Below are 18,121 nucleotides of genomic sequence, written 5' to 3'. Positions count from 1 at the left end.
CCATAAAACTGCAAGCTTTTTACTTCAATGTTAGTTCCTCTAAAAATAGATGCTATGCACCCGATGGTCTAGCAGCAAATCACTGAAAGCCCTTGCAATTTCTGTGAAAAGATTGTGGGATGCTAATGGATGCAGAGGGGTGAGACTTCTAATGCAGACTCAGCAGGAATCAAAACACCAGTCTCTGATTCCTTGAGGACCCATATGCCTTATGGGTAAACGTCTATGGTAGAAAATACACTTAACGACGCAGCAGTTAGCAAAACTCAGATAGGCGACCAATACCCATCCTCAAAAAGCCAAGGCTCAGCCCATATTCCCCACCACATTCCATTATTAAATATAGTATTACAATAGATATGAGAAAGAGGCTGTAGTGACAGATACACTCATGGAAAGGTATTGAACATTTGCTATGCAAGACGTCATTGACACAATAACTAACACAATTGCTTACAAATATCTGAACTAGTTTGCTCTAAACAAATGGCCATGCCTAACGATAAATTGGAGATAAATATAGTGACAACTAAAATTCAAATGAGTGCTAGTTTTTATTACCACATAAACACGTTAAAATAGATTTAGCTTTTTATTATAAAAAAAATACACATCCTCGATTCAATGAAATGAGAATATAGATGCTTAAAAACTCTAACCTTTTATAAGTATAAACATTTTCTTCATAGAAACACTAACATTCCAAAAGTGGAATAACATAAAATGTGAAACACATTATTGGATACTATACATACTACACAGAGATCCCTAGGGTACCTCCATGCGTCTTAGTTTTTGTACTGTACACTTGATTGTTGTACATATTTCTGAATCATTCCTTGTAACAACTTGATCAACGCTGCAATCATTAATGCTAAGCATTATTTAACATGTTTATTGCAATTTGCAGAAAGCTAGCAAGTAATGCAAAGCAAATGTTTTCCAAACTGATAATTAGTGTTCCCCAGACAGCCAAAATGCAAAAAGATTTATCTTTTTTAAGGGAAAAGTTTCTTTTTGTTCCTTCTTTTACAAAAGCAGCTAATTTCCAAGCAATTAGAACAGCACACTTTACAGCCCTACCTTAATTTATATATGTGTTATTTACAGGGACCTATTTACAATCTCTCTTGAGCATAAAATAGCTGTGCATAAAAGCTTGTCTGTACTAAATACAAATATTCTCGTCTTCTCTACGTTGTCTCTTCCGAATATTAACATACAGAACTCTGATTGATTTAAAAAAAAAAAAAAAAAAGGCACTTCAAGGCTAGGCATCAGCTTCTAGGTTTGTTGTTCTAGTTCTGAAGGCGACAGAGTGCAGAGATTTCTGCAATATGGTTCAGGACCGCTGGGGGGATGTCGTTTGTGGTTATTCTTCTCCATGTCTGTAGGGTCTCAAGTACTCCCGCTGGGTCACCGGAGGCCATGTCGCAAAGTGCATAGACAGATGCCAACTGAACCTCCCACGGCATATCTGTAGAGTTTTGTAATAAATAAAACCTTTAAGTACACAATTTCTAGAGTAATGTTCTTCACAGTATATCTTTCAAGTTTTAAATGCCTTTTAAATGTTAATCATTAGTAGCCCCAATGCATTTCAAGTCAAAACAGCTTTTCTTCAGGGGGCAAGACAGTTAAAGCGTTCTACAAAGTTCCGACTATGTTTTCCTTCACACGACTGTAATTTTATCAACACAGATTGTGAGACCATCGGAAAGAAATCATGGACAAAGAATTGCAGAACCGTTTAACAGTCATAAACCCTTAAGAAGAGCTGTGTTTAGGTTTGGAATGAAAAATGATATATGGAATGTAATTTAAAATATAAAGCGCATACTTTGAAGTATTACTATGAATAGATTAACGCACCAAACCTAATGGGGCCACAGAATGCATTTCTAGATCGGTTTTGAAATAAAACGTGGTACAGATTATTTAATACTGAACTTTATGAAACATTTAAACATGATCTATGTTGCAACCTGTTGGACGTGTCGCCAGTGTAAGGATCGCAATTGGCACTTTGTATGAGTACCTAGATCAAGTGTACTAGACAGAACGTACACAAACAAGCTATCAACTGATTAAGCATTATTTCATAAAAATGATTAACATATCACAGTAGAGTGTTATAGGGAGTAGGTGATCTGGGGATGCAATTCATTTTTTGCCACAATTTCCTTTTTGTACAAAACCTCAGCTGCCAATACGTCACATGGACTAAGCGCAAGCATTTACATTTTAGAATTCTACCAACCTTCTATCGAGTTCTGGTAACCTTCCTTTATGCAACCGGTAAATTATCTTTTACGGTGTGTGGGAGAGTTATTGCACAGAAGGAAGACATTTGTAATCAGACAATTTTGTGGACGAAGTGACATTTACTGATTAGCCAGTCACTGGGGAAAAGCTGTGTCCAACATAGCTAACTTTACAGCAATGTAACAGTTGTTTTTTATAAGAAACTATTCTTTTTTAGAAAGAGCAGCAAGTTTCACAAAGAATGATTTCAATATATGAGGGTGCCCAGATGCTATTAATACAATTAAATAACTTCCAAGGCTTCGAGCCGGAGGAATATTTGAATATAGGGATTCCTATATATGTAAGGATTTAATGTCCAAAGTAATCAATGTTTCAAAAGGAGTTAATCATGTGCATGGTATCAGATAGGAAGGATGTGATTTTTAGAGACAAATGCATTAAAATGAAATGAACATATTTTGCAAGTGGCATTAGTAAGGATTCAAAGCTAGAAGAAAGTTATTTTTGTAACAATATTTCTGGTGGCTATATAATCTTCCCCCAAATTACTCCCATTATGAATGTACACGTTACTTACCTTCGGTAACGCCTTATCTGGCAGAGAGATGCTCTAGCTGCAGATTCCTTACCATATAATTTTCAAGGATTGAGGAAGGATCCAGAACACTTTTGCTCGAGCAATACCCTTGCGCGCCGGTAGGTGGCGTTAGTCGGCTCCGCGTGACATATTTGGCGTCGTCCACGCCGGAAAGTGATGTCTGTGTCACTATATATAAGCACCACCTTGGTGCGCTGACATCCATTATTTTTCACAATTTTCCACACCAGGTTGGCTCATAGCCATGATGTGTACTGAAAGTGATATGTTTGGAATAATCAGGTCCCTGAAAGGGATCAGCCCTGACCCTAAAAACTTGTCCACAGTGCGGGGAGGACGAGTGAATCGGTAAGGAATCAGCGGCTAGATCATGTCTATACTAAATAAGGCATTACTGAAGGTAAGTAACTTGTCCATCTTATAGAGACATCTAGCCGCAAACTCCTTTCCTCAGAATAGATACCCAAGCAATACCATCCCTGGAGGAGGGACTGCTGACAAGATTAGATCAAGAAGTCCTGCAGGACAGAGCGGCCAGAAAAGCTGTGCCTGCTAACTTGACTGTCCAGGCAGTAGTGCTTAGAGAACATGTGCAGAGATGCCCACATTGCTGCCAGACAAATGTCAAGGACTGGAACAGCATGTTGCAACGCTGTGGTCGCAGCCTTAGTTCTGGTGGAATGAGCTCCTTAGGCCTTCAGGATGCTGTTTCTTGTCCAGAGCGTACCAAATCTTGATGCAGAGGGCGACTCTTTGTGAGATAGCCCTATTCTGTACCGCAGAACCTTTTCATTGATCCAACGTACCCCACGAAAAGTTGGTTGACCACTCAGAACTCTTTAGTGCGGTCAATATAGAATGACAATGCTCTTTTTTGGTCCAGACGGTGGAGTCGTTCCTTCTCTTTAGAGGGGTGCCGAGGAGCATAGAAGTGGGCAAAGTGACAGATTGCCCCACATGGAATTGCGTTACTACTTGCAGTAAGAAAGAGGCCCTAGTGCAAAGCACCAAATTATCAGGAAAGATGGTCAAGTAAGGAGGTCTGGATGACAGAGCCTGCAATTAGCACACCCCCATGGCCGAAGTTACTGCCACAAAAAGACTGTTCTGATGGTACGCAGCCAGAGGGGGCAGTTGAGCAGCAGTTCGGAGCACACATGAAGAAGGAGAGAACCAAATTGAGGTCCCACTGAGGCAAGAAGAATGGGGGAGGTGGGAAAATATGTACAAGCCCTTTAAGAAATCTATCTACAATAGGGAATTTAAATTAAGAGGATTGGTCCGGCAGTCTCAAGAAGGTAGCCAGGGCCGAAAGATATCCTATAAAAGCCCCCAGAGCAGAGACCTGCTGGGAAAGTGTCAAAATAAAAAGAAGTACTTGAGAGAGGGAAGCAGAAAGAGCGTCAATAGACCTTCCTGTACAATATTTAAAAAAATGTTGCCACTGGCAGGCGTACAAGGTCTTGGGAGAGAAATGCGTGGCCGCCAAAATAACATTGCAGACTTCAAGAGGAAGGTTGAATTCTATCAAGTGTCGCTGCTCAATCTCCATGCAAGAAGGCGTAAAGTTGACAGGTTCGGATGACCCTGGCCTGCTGCTGCAACAGAAGGTCCTCCTGAAGGGGCAGCTTGATCAGAGGATCGATGCTCAGTTGGAGAAGCTCGGGATACCAGACTCTCCATGCCCAGTCCGAAGCCACAAGAATGATTTTGGCCTGGTCGCTCTTGATCTTCTTGAGCACTCTGGGCAGAAGCGGTATTGGCGGAAAGGCATACAGGAGGCCCGAGCTCCTCTCGCGACGAAAAGCGTCACTGAGCTAGTGCCGACTTGGAAACTCCGCACCTAGAGAGTTAAGTATCAATGGGTTACCCAAAATGGGTCAAAATTGCAGTACAATAAACAATTGGTCACAGTAGCAACAATTTAACAATACGAAAGAACTAGTGGCATTCACAACACCAAATTTGCAAAAACCGCAGTGAAAGCGTTTTATTTTAAAGCATGAATCACTTTGTATAGGCAACACAGTTGTTCATGCATCTCGAATCATAAATATATTTGCAACAAAGGTGCTCGAGTGTTGAGAAAGGAAGGGTAGGGGTGTTCTGGATCAGAGTGAGTGAGTGAGGGAAATTGACAAGGGAGAGGTAATGTGACATATATACATCAAATTTACATAGTGAAACCTATACGGCCTATCACAGGCCTGAATTAGAAGTTCAGCACGATCCCACATGATCAGTGCTTTATTTTCTCATTAAAAGCGCTTCTTTACGGCTATTGATTGGGCCCATTAACCAGACCAGCATATCCCACTATCGCTTATGTAATTTGTTTTTGCCCACCTTTACGAGCCAAGCGCGATCCTATAGGATTAGTATCCCATCACCTTGATGAAGCGCTACTCTACGGTAATTAATTTGCTTGTATATGTGTGTTGTCTCACACGTGTTGGGAAAATACTCAGGGTCTTCGCGCGATCATATAGTATCAGAATGTCACCCTTATGCTAATGGTTTATTAGGGGCTTCTCACGACTATATAGAATCTGGGCTTTACTTCATTTTGTTATATCTTATTTAATGGTATGCCACTAGAACCCGGCCATTGAATTGGTTAACTACACATTAGACCAGTTTGTGTTTTTTGGAACCACCCATACCATAGCATTGTCCTTTCCTTTGATAGATTAGCCACTTTATTGCGAGGGATCTGTTGACCCACAGTTTAACTACAGATGTTCGTACGTGTACTCTTGGCCGCACTGGCTCCCGTTAATTAATTAGTAAGTGATGGTTCAGCACCTAGATAGACATTTGATGTCTCAGTGGGATTGAATAGCTCGCAATCTGATTTTTTGTGGTCTCTGACTTTCGAGCTCCATTGAGCCCACTCTCCTTGACTGCACAGCCTGATTCTACGTGCTGTTTGCCCGATTAGGTAATTTAACCCTTTCAGTATGAGCATTCACACCCTGTCATGATGACCACCCCTTTAATACGGAGTATCCAATTGTTTTCAGGTGCTGCTTCCGCACTGTCCTGATGAAGACCCCACTCTAAGGATCGATTCACCTTGAACTTCTAAGGGGTCGAAACGTTGACTGCTACTAACCATTACACAAGCTCTGACGACTGAAATTCATTATCAGTGTCTTCAAATGCTATGTTTATTTACTGGAACATTTGGCCTGTGATAGGCCGGATAGGTTTCACTATGTAAATTTGATGTATATATATATATGTCACATTACCTCTTCAGCTAACCGGCTAGGTGTTAAACCACCAGGGATATGCCTTGCTGTTGGCAATTGGTCCACAACCCCACCCTGTCCTGTTTATTGCAGTACCACATGAAAAGCATTCAATGCCAATCGAATTGCTTGGAGCTCCAGCAAGTTGATTGGTACCTGGCGGAATCCAGACTCCACGAGTCCTCTGATCTCCATCTCTCCCAGATGGAAGACCTATCCAGGAGTGATGCATCTGTCACTATTGTGTTAACTGGTTGGGGAGGGGAGAGGGGTCTGCCTCTGACCCAATCGTGGTTCGTGGTTGGTCAGCCACCACTGCAGGTCCTGTGCTGTTCTCTCCAAGATCAGGACCATGTCGGAGAGAATCACCTGATGCTGCGCCCACTGGAACTTCAGGTCCTACTGTAGAGCCCGCCTATGCCATTTGGCATGTGTCATTAGCAGGAGGCGATAAGGCTCATCAGCCTCACAGTCAGTCTTACCAAAACCATGGATAGAGGCTGAAACATCTGTATCATAGCCTGAGTATCTTTGACTAACCCTTCAGAAGGATAGCCCAAAACTGCATTGTCCAGAATAGCTCAGATGAAAGGGAGCATCTGAGAGGGAGGCAGGTGTGACTTTGGCATGTTGATAGTGAACCCCAGCAAAAGCAGGAGGTTCGCCATAGTCTGGAGGTGGGAGAGGACAGTCTGGGGCGAGCTCGCCTTTACCAGCCAGTCAACATCTGGTGTGCCATAGTTGTCCCATGGGTCCCCTGGGGAATCAGGATGACTGGGTTCCTCTAAATGTTCATTGTCTCCTTCGTCCCCTCCGTCCTCAGAGGTATCTCATCATTGTCCTGTGGTGGAGGAGATGGTGAGTGAAGTGGAGATGGGGTTTGAGAGTGGTGTAGAGGAGGAGGCGGAGGAGGAGGTGTTGAGAGAAGTCAGAGAGAAGATGTGGCAATGTCTCTCTTCTTTGGTGGTAATGGAGGCGGTACAGGCGTGTCCATTTTCCTTTTCCTGGAGCCGAGTACGAGTTGACCTGTTTTGGGGTCTTTTAGAAGAGTTTTTTGGTTTGGGTCAGGTAGGAAAAGCTCTTCTGGTGGAGGTCGTTGCTTCGGTGCCGATTTTTTTCGGTTCCGAATGTTTACGTGGCACCGGTTCTGGAGCTTGTTTACATTGCTTAGGCTTGGGATCGTGAGGTTTCTTTGGTTCCGAAGGATTCTTTGAAACAGATTGTTTGTTCGACTGCGAGGGTTTTTTCAGTTCCGAAGGTTGAGTGTCTGTGCTCTTCGGAAGCGGTTTTTTTGGTCAGTTCCGATGTTTTTTTTTGGGTGCCAGGGATGGTGTTTCGGCATGGACGACACGCTGACGTGATCCCGAGTGACCTGAAGGCTTGTTTGTCTACTTCTTTGCCGGGCCCGAAGGCGGGGCGTGGGAAGTTTTGTCCCGGTGTGCACCTAGGCCCGAAGATGAAGGTGTTACCGAAGCCTTTTTGGGGTGGGTGGGGGGAGGGGGTCGACGTCAGTACTCACAACCCGCTGCCCTGGAGTGATATCTTCGATGTCAGAGTCGTCTGGTTTGGAAGCGCTGATGACGCCTTCTTCGACCCACTCCTGCTCTGGTACATCAACGCCCTCTTGGAAGATGTCGTCGTTGAATGGATGTTGAAGATCGAGCCATGTTCCTTCGAGCTCTACGATCTCAGATTGTTTTCTTGGAGCGGAAAGAGGCGCAAGCTGGACAGACTGTGGCCTCGTGCTCCGGCGAAAGGCAGAGGTTACAAGCCTCATGTAGAGGTGTGTGTAATTTGGATCCACATTGAGGACACTTTTTAAAAGGAGTCCTTTCCATGAGCCAGGTCTAATGGCGTAGGCAGGCCCGAGGGCCTGTGTCGATGACCGGAATCGATGGTTTCGATTTTATAGAGATGTGCGTCGAATAGGGAACGCGATAGAGACAGTATTGGATAAAGGGTAAAGGATTGCGCGTCGAAAGTTAGATCGGTAGCAGCACCAAACTGGAGCGTGACAAATACATACGAGCCTGATGGCGGAAAAAAACAATCTGACGATGGAGTTGATGCCTATGCACACTATTGCCCAAAGGAGGAGCCACCTATCTTGTGACTTCCAAAGACTTTCCAAGACAACAACAAAGTGCAAACATCCGGGCCCAACACCAGATGGCGATCTATGCATAAGTGTGTGATCTACAGCTCGTATGCCTCCAACATACGTTTATTGTTTCACCGTCACCCTCAGGATTTACAAGGGGCCACTAGACACTATGATTAAGGGATACATACCCGAAACGAGTCAGGCTGCTGAAGTGCTCGTTTCTACCTGTGCATGATTTCTTGTCTCTCATGTGCGCCCTTGCTGCAGAGGCAACTATTCCTTGAGATACATACCATCCACCAACACCTGCCTCCTCTTTTTACCAATTACACACAACCATACAATCCTTACACACCACTCCACCAAACACATTACCTATTTCATAGATCAAATCTAACACAAACACTCATAACTCTTGTTCATCCCCTCTTACACACCACATACTATTCTCCAAAACACATCACCTCCTCAGAAACCACTACATCAATATCCCCTTTCACTACTCCACAAAAACGAAACACACAAATATCAATATATTACAATCCTCACATATATATTCCCTTACTAGGTAATCCTCTATCTATATATTATTTTGGTCCTATTGCAGAGGGAAAAAAAATACTCTCTTGAAAGCTTTACGCATCCCTACCATCACCTGACACTACACTTTTATCAGTTTATCCTCTATTTTCACTCTCTCATATTCCAAACCCTTTCTACCACTATGATCTCTAAAATAACCCTTCCTAGGCTCCTCCCTCCTCTACACCTCCTGGCTCACCCCAAATATCAGTTTACTACTATGATCCCCCAAACAAACCTACTAAATTTACCCTCATCTTATCGCTCCTTTGACTCAGCCCAAATCTCATTTTTCTACTCAGATTCTCTTTCTCCCTAACCCCTTTCTACAGGCTCTTCTCTCCTCCATGTCTACCTTACTCATCCCAGAGCTCAACTTACTACTATGATCTCCCAATTAACACTTCTGGTTTTCTACCCGCTTCTATACCTCCATTACTGTATTCAATCCAACTAACAGCCTCATGTCCTTCGCTCAAATTAACTCATACCTCCCTACGGTAATACTATACTCATATTTCCCTATACTAATCCACCACTAACCCTTTTGGGTTCCGGAATAGTGTGCTGCTCGCCGAAAAGTGATTTGACGCCTCATCAGGGATTGTAAGCGATATACAAATACAATTACAATATTCATAGTCACTTTCTCAAGAACACCCAAGGCTGTTTTATAATTAAAAGAATATTGACAAGCCCAATGATATTGGACTTCGGAAAGTAAAAGTAGAGTGATTTTAGACTGAGTAAATATAGAAGTAGCGGTTCCTTTTATATGTTTTGAAATTTGTATGATCTATGCAATGACAATGCATTCTATTGGATGTTTTTATTCTATGGTTCTGTTTTTAGGTTGATACCTAGCTATTTATCTTTACTGATACATATATTGTGTGTATGTGTATGTATATATATGTGTGTGTATGTATATATATGTATATTGCTCCGCCTGAAAAGAAACTGTACTCTGCAAGAAGACTTTGATGTTGAAGCATGAGCAGCAATTGAGAGATTCAAGGTACGAGGTTACTGTCCGAATTTGCTGGCTAAGACGTTATCTAAAGAAGAGAAAATTCCCAGACACTGTTTACTAAGGGATAAGGAGAGTTTAAATATCCAGATAATTATACCTTTCGATTTATCACTACCTTTTCTAGGAATGCTGGCACATTAAGACAAATATTGTGCCGCAACTGGAATATTCTACAAACAGATTTAGTGATAGGGAAAAACCTGCCGGATTATCCACAAGTGACTTTTAGACGAAGAAGATCATTAAAGGATACACTTGTCAGAAGTCATTATGAAGCTAATCCATATAATCCCAGGCTGAGTACACTCACTGTTTTTTTCACTTGCTCGAAGTGTAAGGCATGTAGACAGAGTTCTAAAATTCCCTACATATACTATACCAGGGATGACACAACCAAAGGTTATAAATACATTTATGACCTGTACCACTCCCTGTAGTGTGTATTGTCTATTATGTACTTGTGATAAAAAGTACTTTGGGAGCACCATACATCCCACTAAACATAGAATCCTTGAACATGCCAGGGCTATTGAGAAAAAAGATTTTACTTATCCGGTAGCGAGGCATTTTGCCAAATTCCAAAACAGTGACAGAAATGTATTGAAATTTTTCTGTTTGGATCATGTTCCTGCCAGTGATCGGGGAGGGAATTGTGAATTAAAATTGCGTTGGCTAGAATCTAGATTCATAATTGACATGCAAACCACCATCCCGAACGGTCTAAATACTGAAGAAGAATTGGCCATTCATCTAGGATAGTAATCAGTGATGTGAGACATTGTCTTGAAATCATTTATGCTGCTAAATTCAGATTTAATATATGATTTATAACAATGTTGTATTATGCATTTATTACAGATCAACTGTTCTGTCCATCAGGGACTTCATACTAATGAAGTTTTCATATATTTCGAGGCAATTTTGATTTACTATATATTACTTATTATTTAGCTTGTAATTGATGTAAATTGCATAGATTTAGTTTATTTTATGTTATTGCCTCAAATTTAAAAATGCCCATTCAGGGCTCAATTATGTACTAAGTGAAGTAATCTGTATAGGGAGTAATGAAATTCATAGATTAATGAATTTATGAGATTGAGTTATATAATGCAGTATATTATTATTTTTATCACGTATGTAACATTGCATTTCCTTAACTGAATAGCTAAGTTAAGATGGCGTCTCCCTTGCATCACATTTTTTGAAGTCCGTTTTTTATGTTGCTGATGGATGCACCAGAAGCACTATGTGAATGCCAGGATATAATGTTCTTTTGCTCACGGCACTTTTGTTCAGTAAGAAAAAGGCGAGAAGCCGAAACGCGTCCTGTGTTCCTTCTCGGTCTAATAAATTACAGAGTTTCACCTTCATTTGGAGTGCGGTCCCTTCATTTCCTGTGGGGGGGGGGGGGGGGTGAAGCTTTGGCGATGGAGATATATATATATATATATATATTCTCCAAACTTCTTGAAAAAGCAATCAACGCCGTGTCAGTGCAGAATTCTTTATTGCCAGCTGAAAAGCTAGACGCGTTTCGCCTGACCTGCAGGCTTGTTCACTAGCGATTTGGTAAAGTTTTCATGGCAATTTAAAACAGTGAGTACGATCAAGTCACATGGTGAACTACAACAAATGAAATAGACAACAGACTCGTAGTTCATCAAACTGCGGTGGTACGCAAACGAGTTTCAGGCAAGTGCCACATAATATACAAAACAACAATTCATTAAAGTTGATGCAAAAAATGGAAACATTGTTTAACTCAGTTAATCTGAAATTAGCGTCACGTTTGCAGTTTACTCATAAACAATATATGACGAAGTAAGATTGCCGTAGTGGTACCGCCTTCATCATTAACCCATTATGATCAACCAAATTGCGGTTGACCAGAGTAACATAGATGTAATAGTAGGTTGATCGAGTGATCAAAACTACTGGATATAATTTTAGCAGGTAAGCCAAATAGCAAACCAGCGAGCAACCGCTTCACCAAACGAGTACTGCCCAAGTGGGCCAAAATATACATCAACAATGTGTGTACAATGGTCTGTCTATAACTATTCATGGTCCCAGTGAGTGACAAAATCAAAACAATAAACATAAAACAAAACCTAAAAACCTAAAGTACAAGTTAATAAAGAGCGAGAGGAACCTATAGGTGAGTATGTAAGTCTTCTTCCATATTAAGACCATGTGGTATTTTGGTATTAAGTCTGATGATGTAGCAAGATTCTAGCTTGCGCAATTTCTTCTCCCGGTTGCCACCCCGGCTGCTGACTGGGATAGTATCAATGACGTAGTAAAGGAGACCCTCAGCATTTTTATTGTGGTATTTCTCAAAATGCCGTGCCACGGGGTAGGTTTTATCCCCATTTTTAATGGCACGTAAATGCTGTAGCACTCTCTTGTGTACAGGCAAGATGGTAGAACCCACATATTGTAGGCCACATGGGCACTGCAATATGTAGACTGCATAGTCCGTCTTACACGTGTATTGGCCCTTAATTTGTTGTATAGACTTATGGGAAAAACCTGCAGGAAAACAGGTGGTATTCTTTCCATACACACAAGCCTTACATTTATGGCATTTGATAAAACCATCCTTCCTACTTAACCAAGAGCCTGATGGTTTCTTTTGAGTGCTGCTGGATAACACATTGCTGACTAGTGCTTGATGCAAAGATCTAGCCTTTCTGAAGGTGAATTGTGGTCTCCTTTGGACAAGTTTACAGAAATTTATACCAGCAAATTTGTGGGACAGCGATGGGCACCTGCTTCGCCCCCAGCTATGCTAATTTGCATATGGGCTGGTGGGAGGAGCAGGTGGTCCAGACACGTTGGCATGCAGAGTGGCACAACAATGTAATGCACTGGAGTCGTTACATTGACGACCTTTTTATAATTTGGAAAGGTACTATGAAAAGTGCTCAGGATTTTGTTAAAGAGCTGCAAATCAACGATCTGAACCTGAAGAACAAGTTACTTACCTTCGGTAACGATGTATCTGTAAGAAACATTAGTTAGTTAGATTCCTCACCTTAGAATATCCCCAGGCGTCAGACTGGATCCGGAAGATTTTTCGTCAGCAATACCCCTTGCGCGTCGCTAAGCGTCGTCTGCGGCTCCGCGTCCGTCGTCGGCGTCGTGCGCCGGAATGACGTCGTCGGAGTACTTAGACGCCGCCCTCGCGCGCTGACGTCAGTTCTTGTACATAGCTTTCCGCGCCAGGAACGCAGAGCCATGCAAAGACCGACACTGGTGCCAAAAAGAAAATCTAGGGGCCTGAAAAGGATAACCTTAACCCTAGATGTCAGTTCGCAGAACGGGGAGGATGGGTGGGTCGGTGAGGAATCTAACTAACTAATGTTTCTTACAGATACATCGTTACCGAAGGTAAGTAATTTGTTCATCTGAAAGAAACACGTTAGTTAGATTCCTCACCTTAGAATAGATACCCAAGCAATACCATCCCCGGTGGTGGGTCTGCGAACCAAGATCACACCAGAAAGTCCTGGAGGACAGAACGGCCAAAGAAGCCATCCCTCCGGACTTGGCTGTCAAGGCAATAATGCCTGGCAAACGTGTGTAGCGAAGCCCACGTTGCCGCCTGACAGATGTCCTGCAAAGGGACACCTCGTCCCAAAGCAGTAGTAGCCGCCGTGGCCCGAGTAGAATGGGCGCGCAGCCCAACAGGAGGGTCCTTTTTTGCCAAGGAGTAACAAATTTTGATGCACAAAACGACCCACCGAGAGATGGTCCGTTTGTGCACAGCTTTCCCCTTCTTAGCACCCACGTATCCAACAAAAAGTTTGTCGTCCACCCGGAACTGCTTTGTGCGGTCCAGATAAAAGGAGAGCGCACGTTTTGGGTCCAGACGGTGGAGCCTCTCTTCCTCTTTGGAAGGATGCGGAGGCGGAAAGAAGGTGGGCAAGGTGACAGACTGTCCAAGATGAAAGGGGGTCACCACTTTCGGAAGAAAGGAGGGACGAGGCCGAAGGACAACCTTGTCCGGATGAACAGAGAGAAAAGGAGGTTTTGAAGATAAAGCCTGGAGCTCAATCACCCGTCTAGCCGAGGTGATGGCTACCAGAAAAGCAGTCTTAAGCGTCAGCAGACGAAGAGGACAATTATGAAGAGGCTCAAAGGGAGCGCACATTAGAAATGTGAGAACAAGATTCAAGTCCCACTGAGGCATTACAAAAGGGACAGGAGGGAACGTGTGAGTAATGCCTTTTAGAAAGCGTGTAACGACAGGGGACTTGAAAAGAGAAGGCTGATCAGGAAGCCGCAAGAAGGCAGAGATGGCAGCAAGATAACCTTTCAAGGTGCCCAGGGCAGAGCCCTGCCGGGCCAAAGAAAGAAGAAAGAGGAGAACCTCAGAAAGAGGGGCGGAAAGGGGATCCACAGCCTTTGCTGTGCACCATGCCACAAATTTGTTCCACCGGCAGGCGTATACCGTCTTTGTGGAGGGACGCCTGGCTGCCAGAATGATATCACAGACTTCAGGAGGCAAGTCAAATGGCATCAACTGCCGCCGCTCAATCTCCACGCATGGAGGTGGAGGCTGGACAGGTTCGGGTGGAGGACCGTCCCCTGCTGCTGCGACAGAAGATCCTCCCGAAGGGGCAGACGTATCGGGGAATCGGTCAACATACTGAGTAGCTCGGGATACCAGTATCTTCGTGCCCAATCCGGAGCCACCTAGATGACTTGGGCCCGGTCGCGCTTGATCTTCTTCAGCACTCTGGGCAGAAGTGGTATAGGCGGAAAGGCGTACAACAGACCGCAACTCCACTCGTGACGAAAAGCGTCGCCGAGCGAGTGCCGCCTTGGAAATTCCAACGCGCAGAACTGCTGACATTGCGCGTTCTCTTCGGTGGCGAATAGATCTAACCAAGGCTCTCCCCACTGCTGAAAGAGACCTTGCGCCACTTCGGAGTTCAGACGCCATTCGTGATCCATCATGCACCGGCGGCTGAGTTCGTCTGCTCTGGCGTTCAGAGAGCCCGCCGGATGTTGAACCACTAGGGTGACGCCCTGGTGTTCCAGCCACGTCCAGAGGCGCAGAGCCTCCTGACAAAGGGTCCACGACCCCACCCCGCCCTGTTTGTTGCAATACCACATGGCGGTGGTGTTGTCCGTGAACACCTGCACGACACTTCCCCTGACAGAGGGAAGGAAGGCTTTCAGTGCAAGTCGGATCGCTCTCATCTCCAACAGGTTGATGTGGAGACGAGACTCCGCCGGAGACCAGAGGCCTCTGATCTCCGCCTCTCCCATATGGCCACCCCAGCCCAGGAGGGACGCATCCGTCACTACGACATGCTCCGGTTGGGGAAGGGAGAGGCTCTTGCCCTTGACCCAATCGCGGTCCGTGAGCCACCACTGCAACTGCTGTGCAGTGCCCTCCGAGATCAAGACATGGTCGGACAGGTTGCCGTGATGCTGGGCCCACTGAAACTTCAGGTCCCACTGCAGAGCCCGCATGCGCCGCCTGGCGTGATGCACTAGTAGGATGTAGGAGGCCATCAGCCCCAGAAGCCGCAACACTAGCCTGACCGAAACCCAGGATAGAGGCCGAAAGATGGGAATCAGGGCCTGTATATCCCGGACCCGCTGTTCCGGCGGATAGACCCGGAACTGCGCCGAATCGAGAACCGCTCCGATGAAGAGGAGCTTCTGAGAGGGACTCAGGTGTGACTTCGGCACGTTGATGGAAAATCCCAGCAAATGCAGGAGATCCGCCGTAGTCTGGAGGTGGGAGACGACTGTCTGGGGCGAGCCCGCCTTCAACAACCAGTCGTCGAGATACGGGAAGACTGGAACCCCTGATCTGCGCAGATGAGCTGCGACCACCGCCATCACTTTCGTGAACACCCGAGGGGCACTGGTGAGGCCGAAGGGGAGCACGGTAAACTGAAAGTGCTCTTGGCCCACTGTGAACCGCAGGTAACGCCGGTGGGCCGGCAGGACGGGGATGTGGAAATATGCGTCCTGCAAGTCCAACACTACCATCCAGTCTCCAGGGTCTAGGGCAGCTAGAACCTGAGCCAAAGTTAACATCTTGAACCTTTCCTTCCGGAGGAAGGCATTGACGTTCCGGAGGTCCAAGATAGGGCGTAGGCCCCCTTTGCCCTTCTTGGGAACCAGAAAGTAGTGGGAATAACAACCACAACCTACTTCTGGGCTCGGAACGCGCTCGACGGCCCCCTTGGCCAAGAGAGCCGAAACTTCCTCGTGGAGAAGATTCAAATGATCCCCCGAGATACGGTGGTGCTGCGGTGGCATGGCTGGAGGGGTCGTCTCGAAGGGGAGGGAGTAGCCCCTTCGGACGATTTGCAGCACCCACCTGTCCGATGTGATGGACCGCCAGTGGAGCAGGTGATGGCGAACTCTGCCGCCCACTGGCGCTTTGAGGCGGATGCTGCCGGGGTGGATGTGGGCTGACCTAGTCGTCCTCCAGAACCGCCTCAGCGGAAACCACGTCCGCGACCACGCGCAGGTTGGTTCTGCGGCAGGTGGCTAGGCGTACGTGAGGAGGCACCCCTTCCTTGGCCACGAAAGGGGCGAAAAGCGGAAGTTTGCGACCGTGGGGCCGAGAGGCCCAAGGACTTGGCCGTAGCCCGGGAGTCCTTAAAGCGATTCAGCGCACTGTCCGCTTTCTCGCCGAAAAGGCGAGTGCCATCAAAGGGCATGTCCATGAGGGTGCTCTGGACATCGCCCGAAAAGGACGTGGACCGCAGCCAGGCGTGACGTCTAAGCGCCACTGAGGTAGAAATTGCCCTACCCAGCGAGTCCGTAGTGTCAAGCCCACATCGGATAGCATGTCGCGCTGCATCCCTCCCATCGGCCAGAGCCTGGGTAAGTCGTGTCTGGACCTCCTCCGGACAAAGGGGCAGCACGTCCTCCACCGCATCCCACAGAGAGTGGGAATAACGGTCCAAGAGGCAGGCGGTGTTCAAAGACCGCAGGCCCAAACTAAGGGAGGAGAACAGCTTTTTGCCAAACTGTTCCAGCCTCTTGGAATCCCGGTCCGGCGGAGCGGTCGGGAAGGAGGATTGGGAGGTAGAGGCCTGGATAACCAGACTCTCGGGGGTAGGGTGTTGAGACAGAAAACTGGGGTCGCCCGGAGCAGGGCGGTGGCGCCTGGCGACGTTCCTGTCCACAGGAGGAACTGTGGAGGGCTTGGACCAGGTGCCCTGCAGAACGTCAGTGAGGGCCTCATTGAATGGCATCAGAGGCTCAGTGGAGCTTGCTGCAGACTGAAGCACCTCAGTGAGGACGTTCGTCCTCACAGCCACGGCAGGTAGCTCGAGCCCAAGGGCTGCGGCCGTCTTGCGCAGCACCACAGAGAAAGCAGCACCCTCCTCCGAAGCCAGTCGGAGGAGAGATGAATCCAGTGTCTGGAGAGGTATCCAGGCCACTGGCCTCCCCCAGTTCATCTGCCCAGTCCTGTGACAGTTGAGCCTGAACGGCCATAGGATCCTCGGATCCCTCCCAGTTGTCCCCATCATCCGATTCCTGGTATGCAGGAGGAAGGATCGGAGCCGGGCGATAGACAAAATGTGTCTCCAGCGGCGCCGAACGCGGCGTCCATCGACGCCGTATCGGCGCTGGGCCCGGACCGGGGCTGAACCGGGGCTCGACGCCGAGCGGAGTCGGCATCGGAGGTGGTACCGGTGTCGACGCTGGCGTTGGAGGCGTGACGAGGTCGACCGGCGTCCGCGGGGACGGGTCCCTCGGGCGCTTGCGGCGTCGAGGCCGGCGCCGTCAACGGCGCCGGAGCCGCCGGCAAGCAAGGTTGCCCAGTCGGGTCCGCGGGGCCCGAAGGCGCGCCAGCGGGCGTCGACGGCGGAGCCAGGCTCCTCATGGCCAAGAGGAAGGCACTGACTTCCGCCGGCGTCGCGTCAGTCCCAGGGACCGGTGGGTATGGGGACTTGCGCGGCGCCTGCGGCGCCGCCGGAGCCGCGAGGGTGGAACCACCCTGATCCTCGGCCGAGTCGCGTGACCGGCGAGGGGAGTCCGAAGAGCGGTGTCGCCTCTTGGACTTCTTGGAGTGCTTCGACTTACCCGAAGACTTGGATCCCGACGACCGATGATGACGTCGGCTGCGGCTCCGCGACCGATCCTTGGACCTCCTCCTGGACCGGGATCGAGAGGGGCGCGGAGCCGAGTGGCGAATCTCGAGAAGCTTACGGGACCGCTCCCGTCTAGCCTTCGAGGTCAGGGCCTTGCAGTCCGAACACGACTCCGCGTCGTGGTCGAGGCCCAAGCAGTAA

The 18,121-nt window shown here is 46.9% G+C and overlaps 1 protein-coding gene across 1 annotated transcript in view; it reads right to left on the bottom strand.

The window, feature by feature from the left end:
- Positions 1–535: 535 nt before the first annotated feature.
- The window catches only part of ICE1 (interactor of little elongation complex ELL subunit 1), a 591,393-nt gene continuing 573,807 nt past the window's right edge, over positions 536–18,121 (bottom strand). The window contains exon 19 of the mRNA XM_085606774.1: positions 536–1,477. Coding sequence (XP_085462900.1) covers positions 1,299–1,477 — 179 coding nt within the window. The 3' untranslated portion in view covers positions 536–1,298. The remainder of the gene's footprint in view (positions 1,478–18,121) is intronic.

The sequence above is a fragment of the Triturus cristatus genome, chromosome 5_2, assembly GCF_964204655.1.
Source record: "Triturus cristatus chromosome 5_2, aTriCri1.1, whole genome shotgun sequence".
Classification (NCBI taxonomy): Eukaryota; Metazoa; Chordata; class Amphibia; order Caudata; family Salamandridae; genus Triturus; species Triturus cristatus.
The sequence above is the reverse complement of the archived record's forward strand: the minus strand, read 5'-3'. Positions and strand labels throughout refer to the sequence as shown.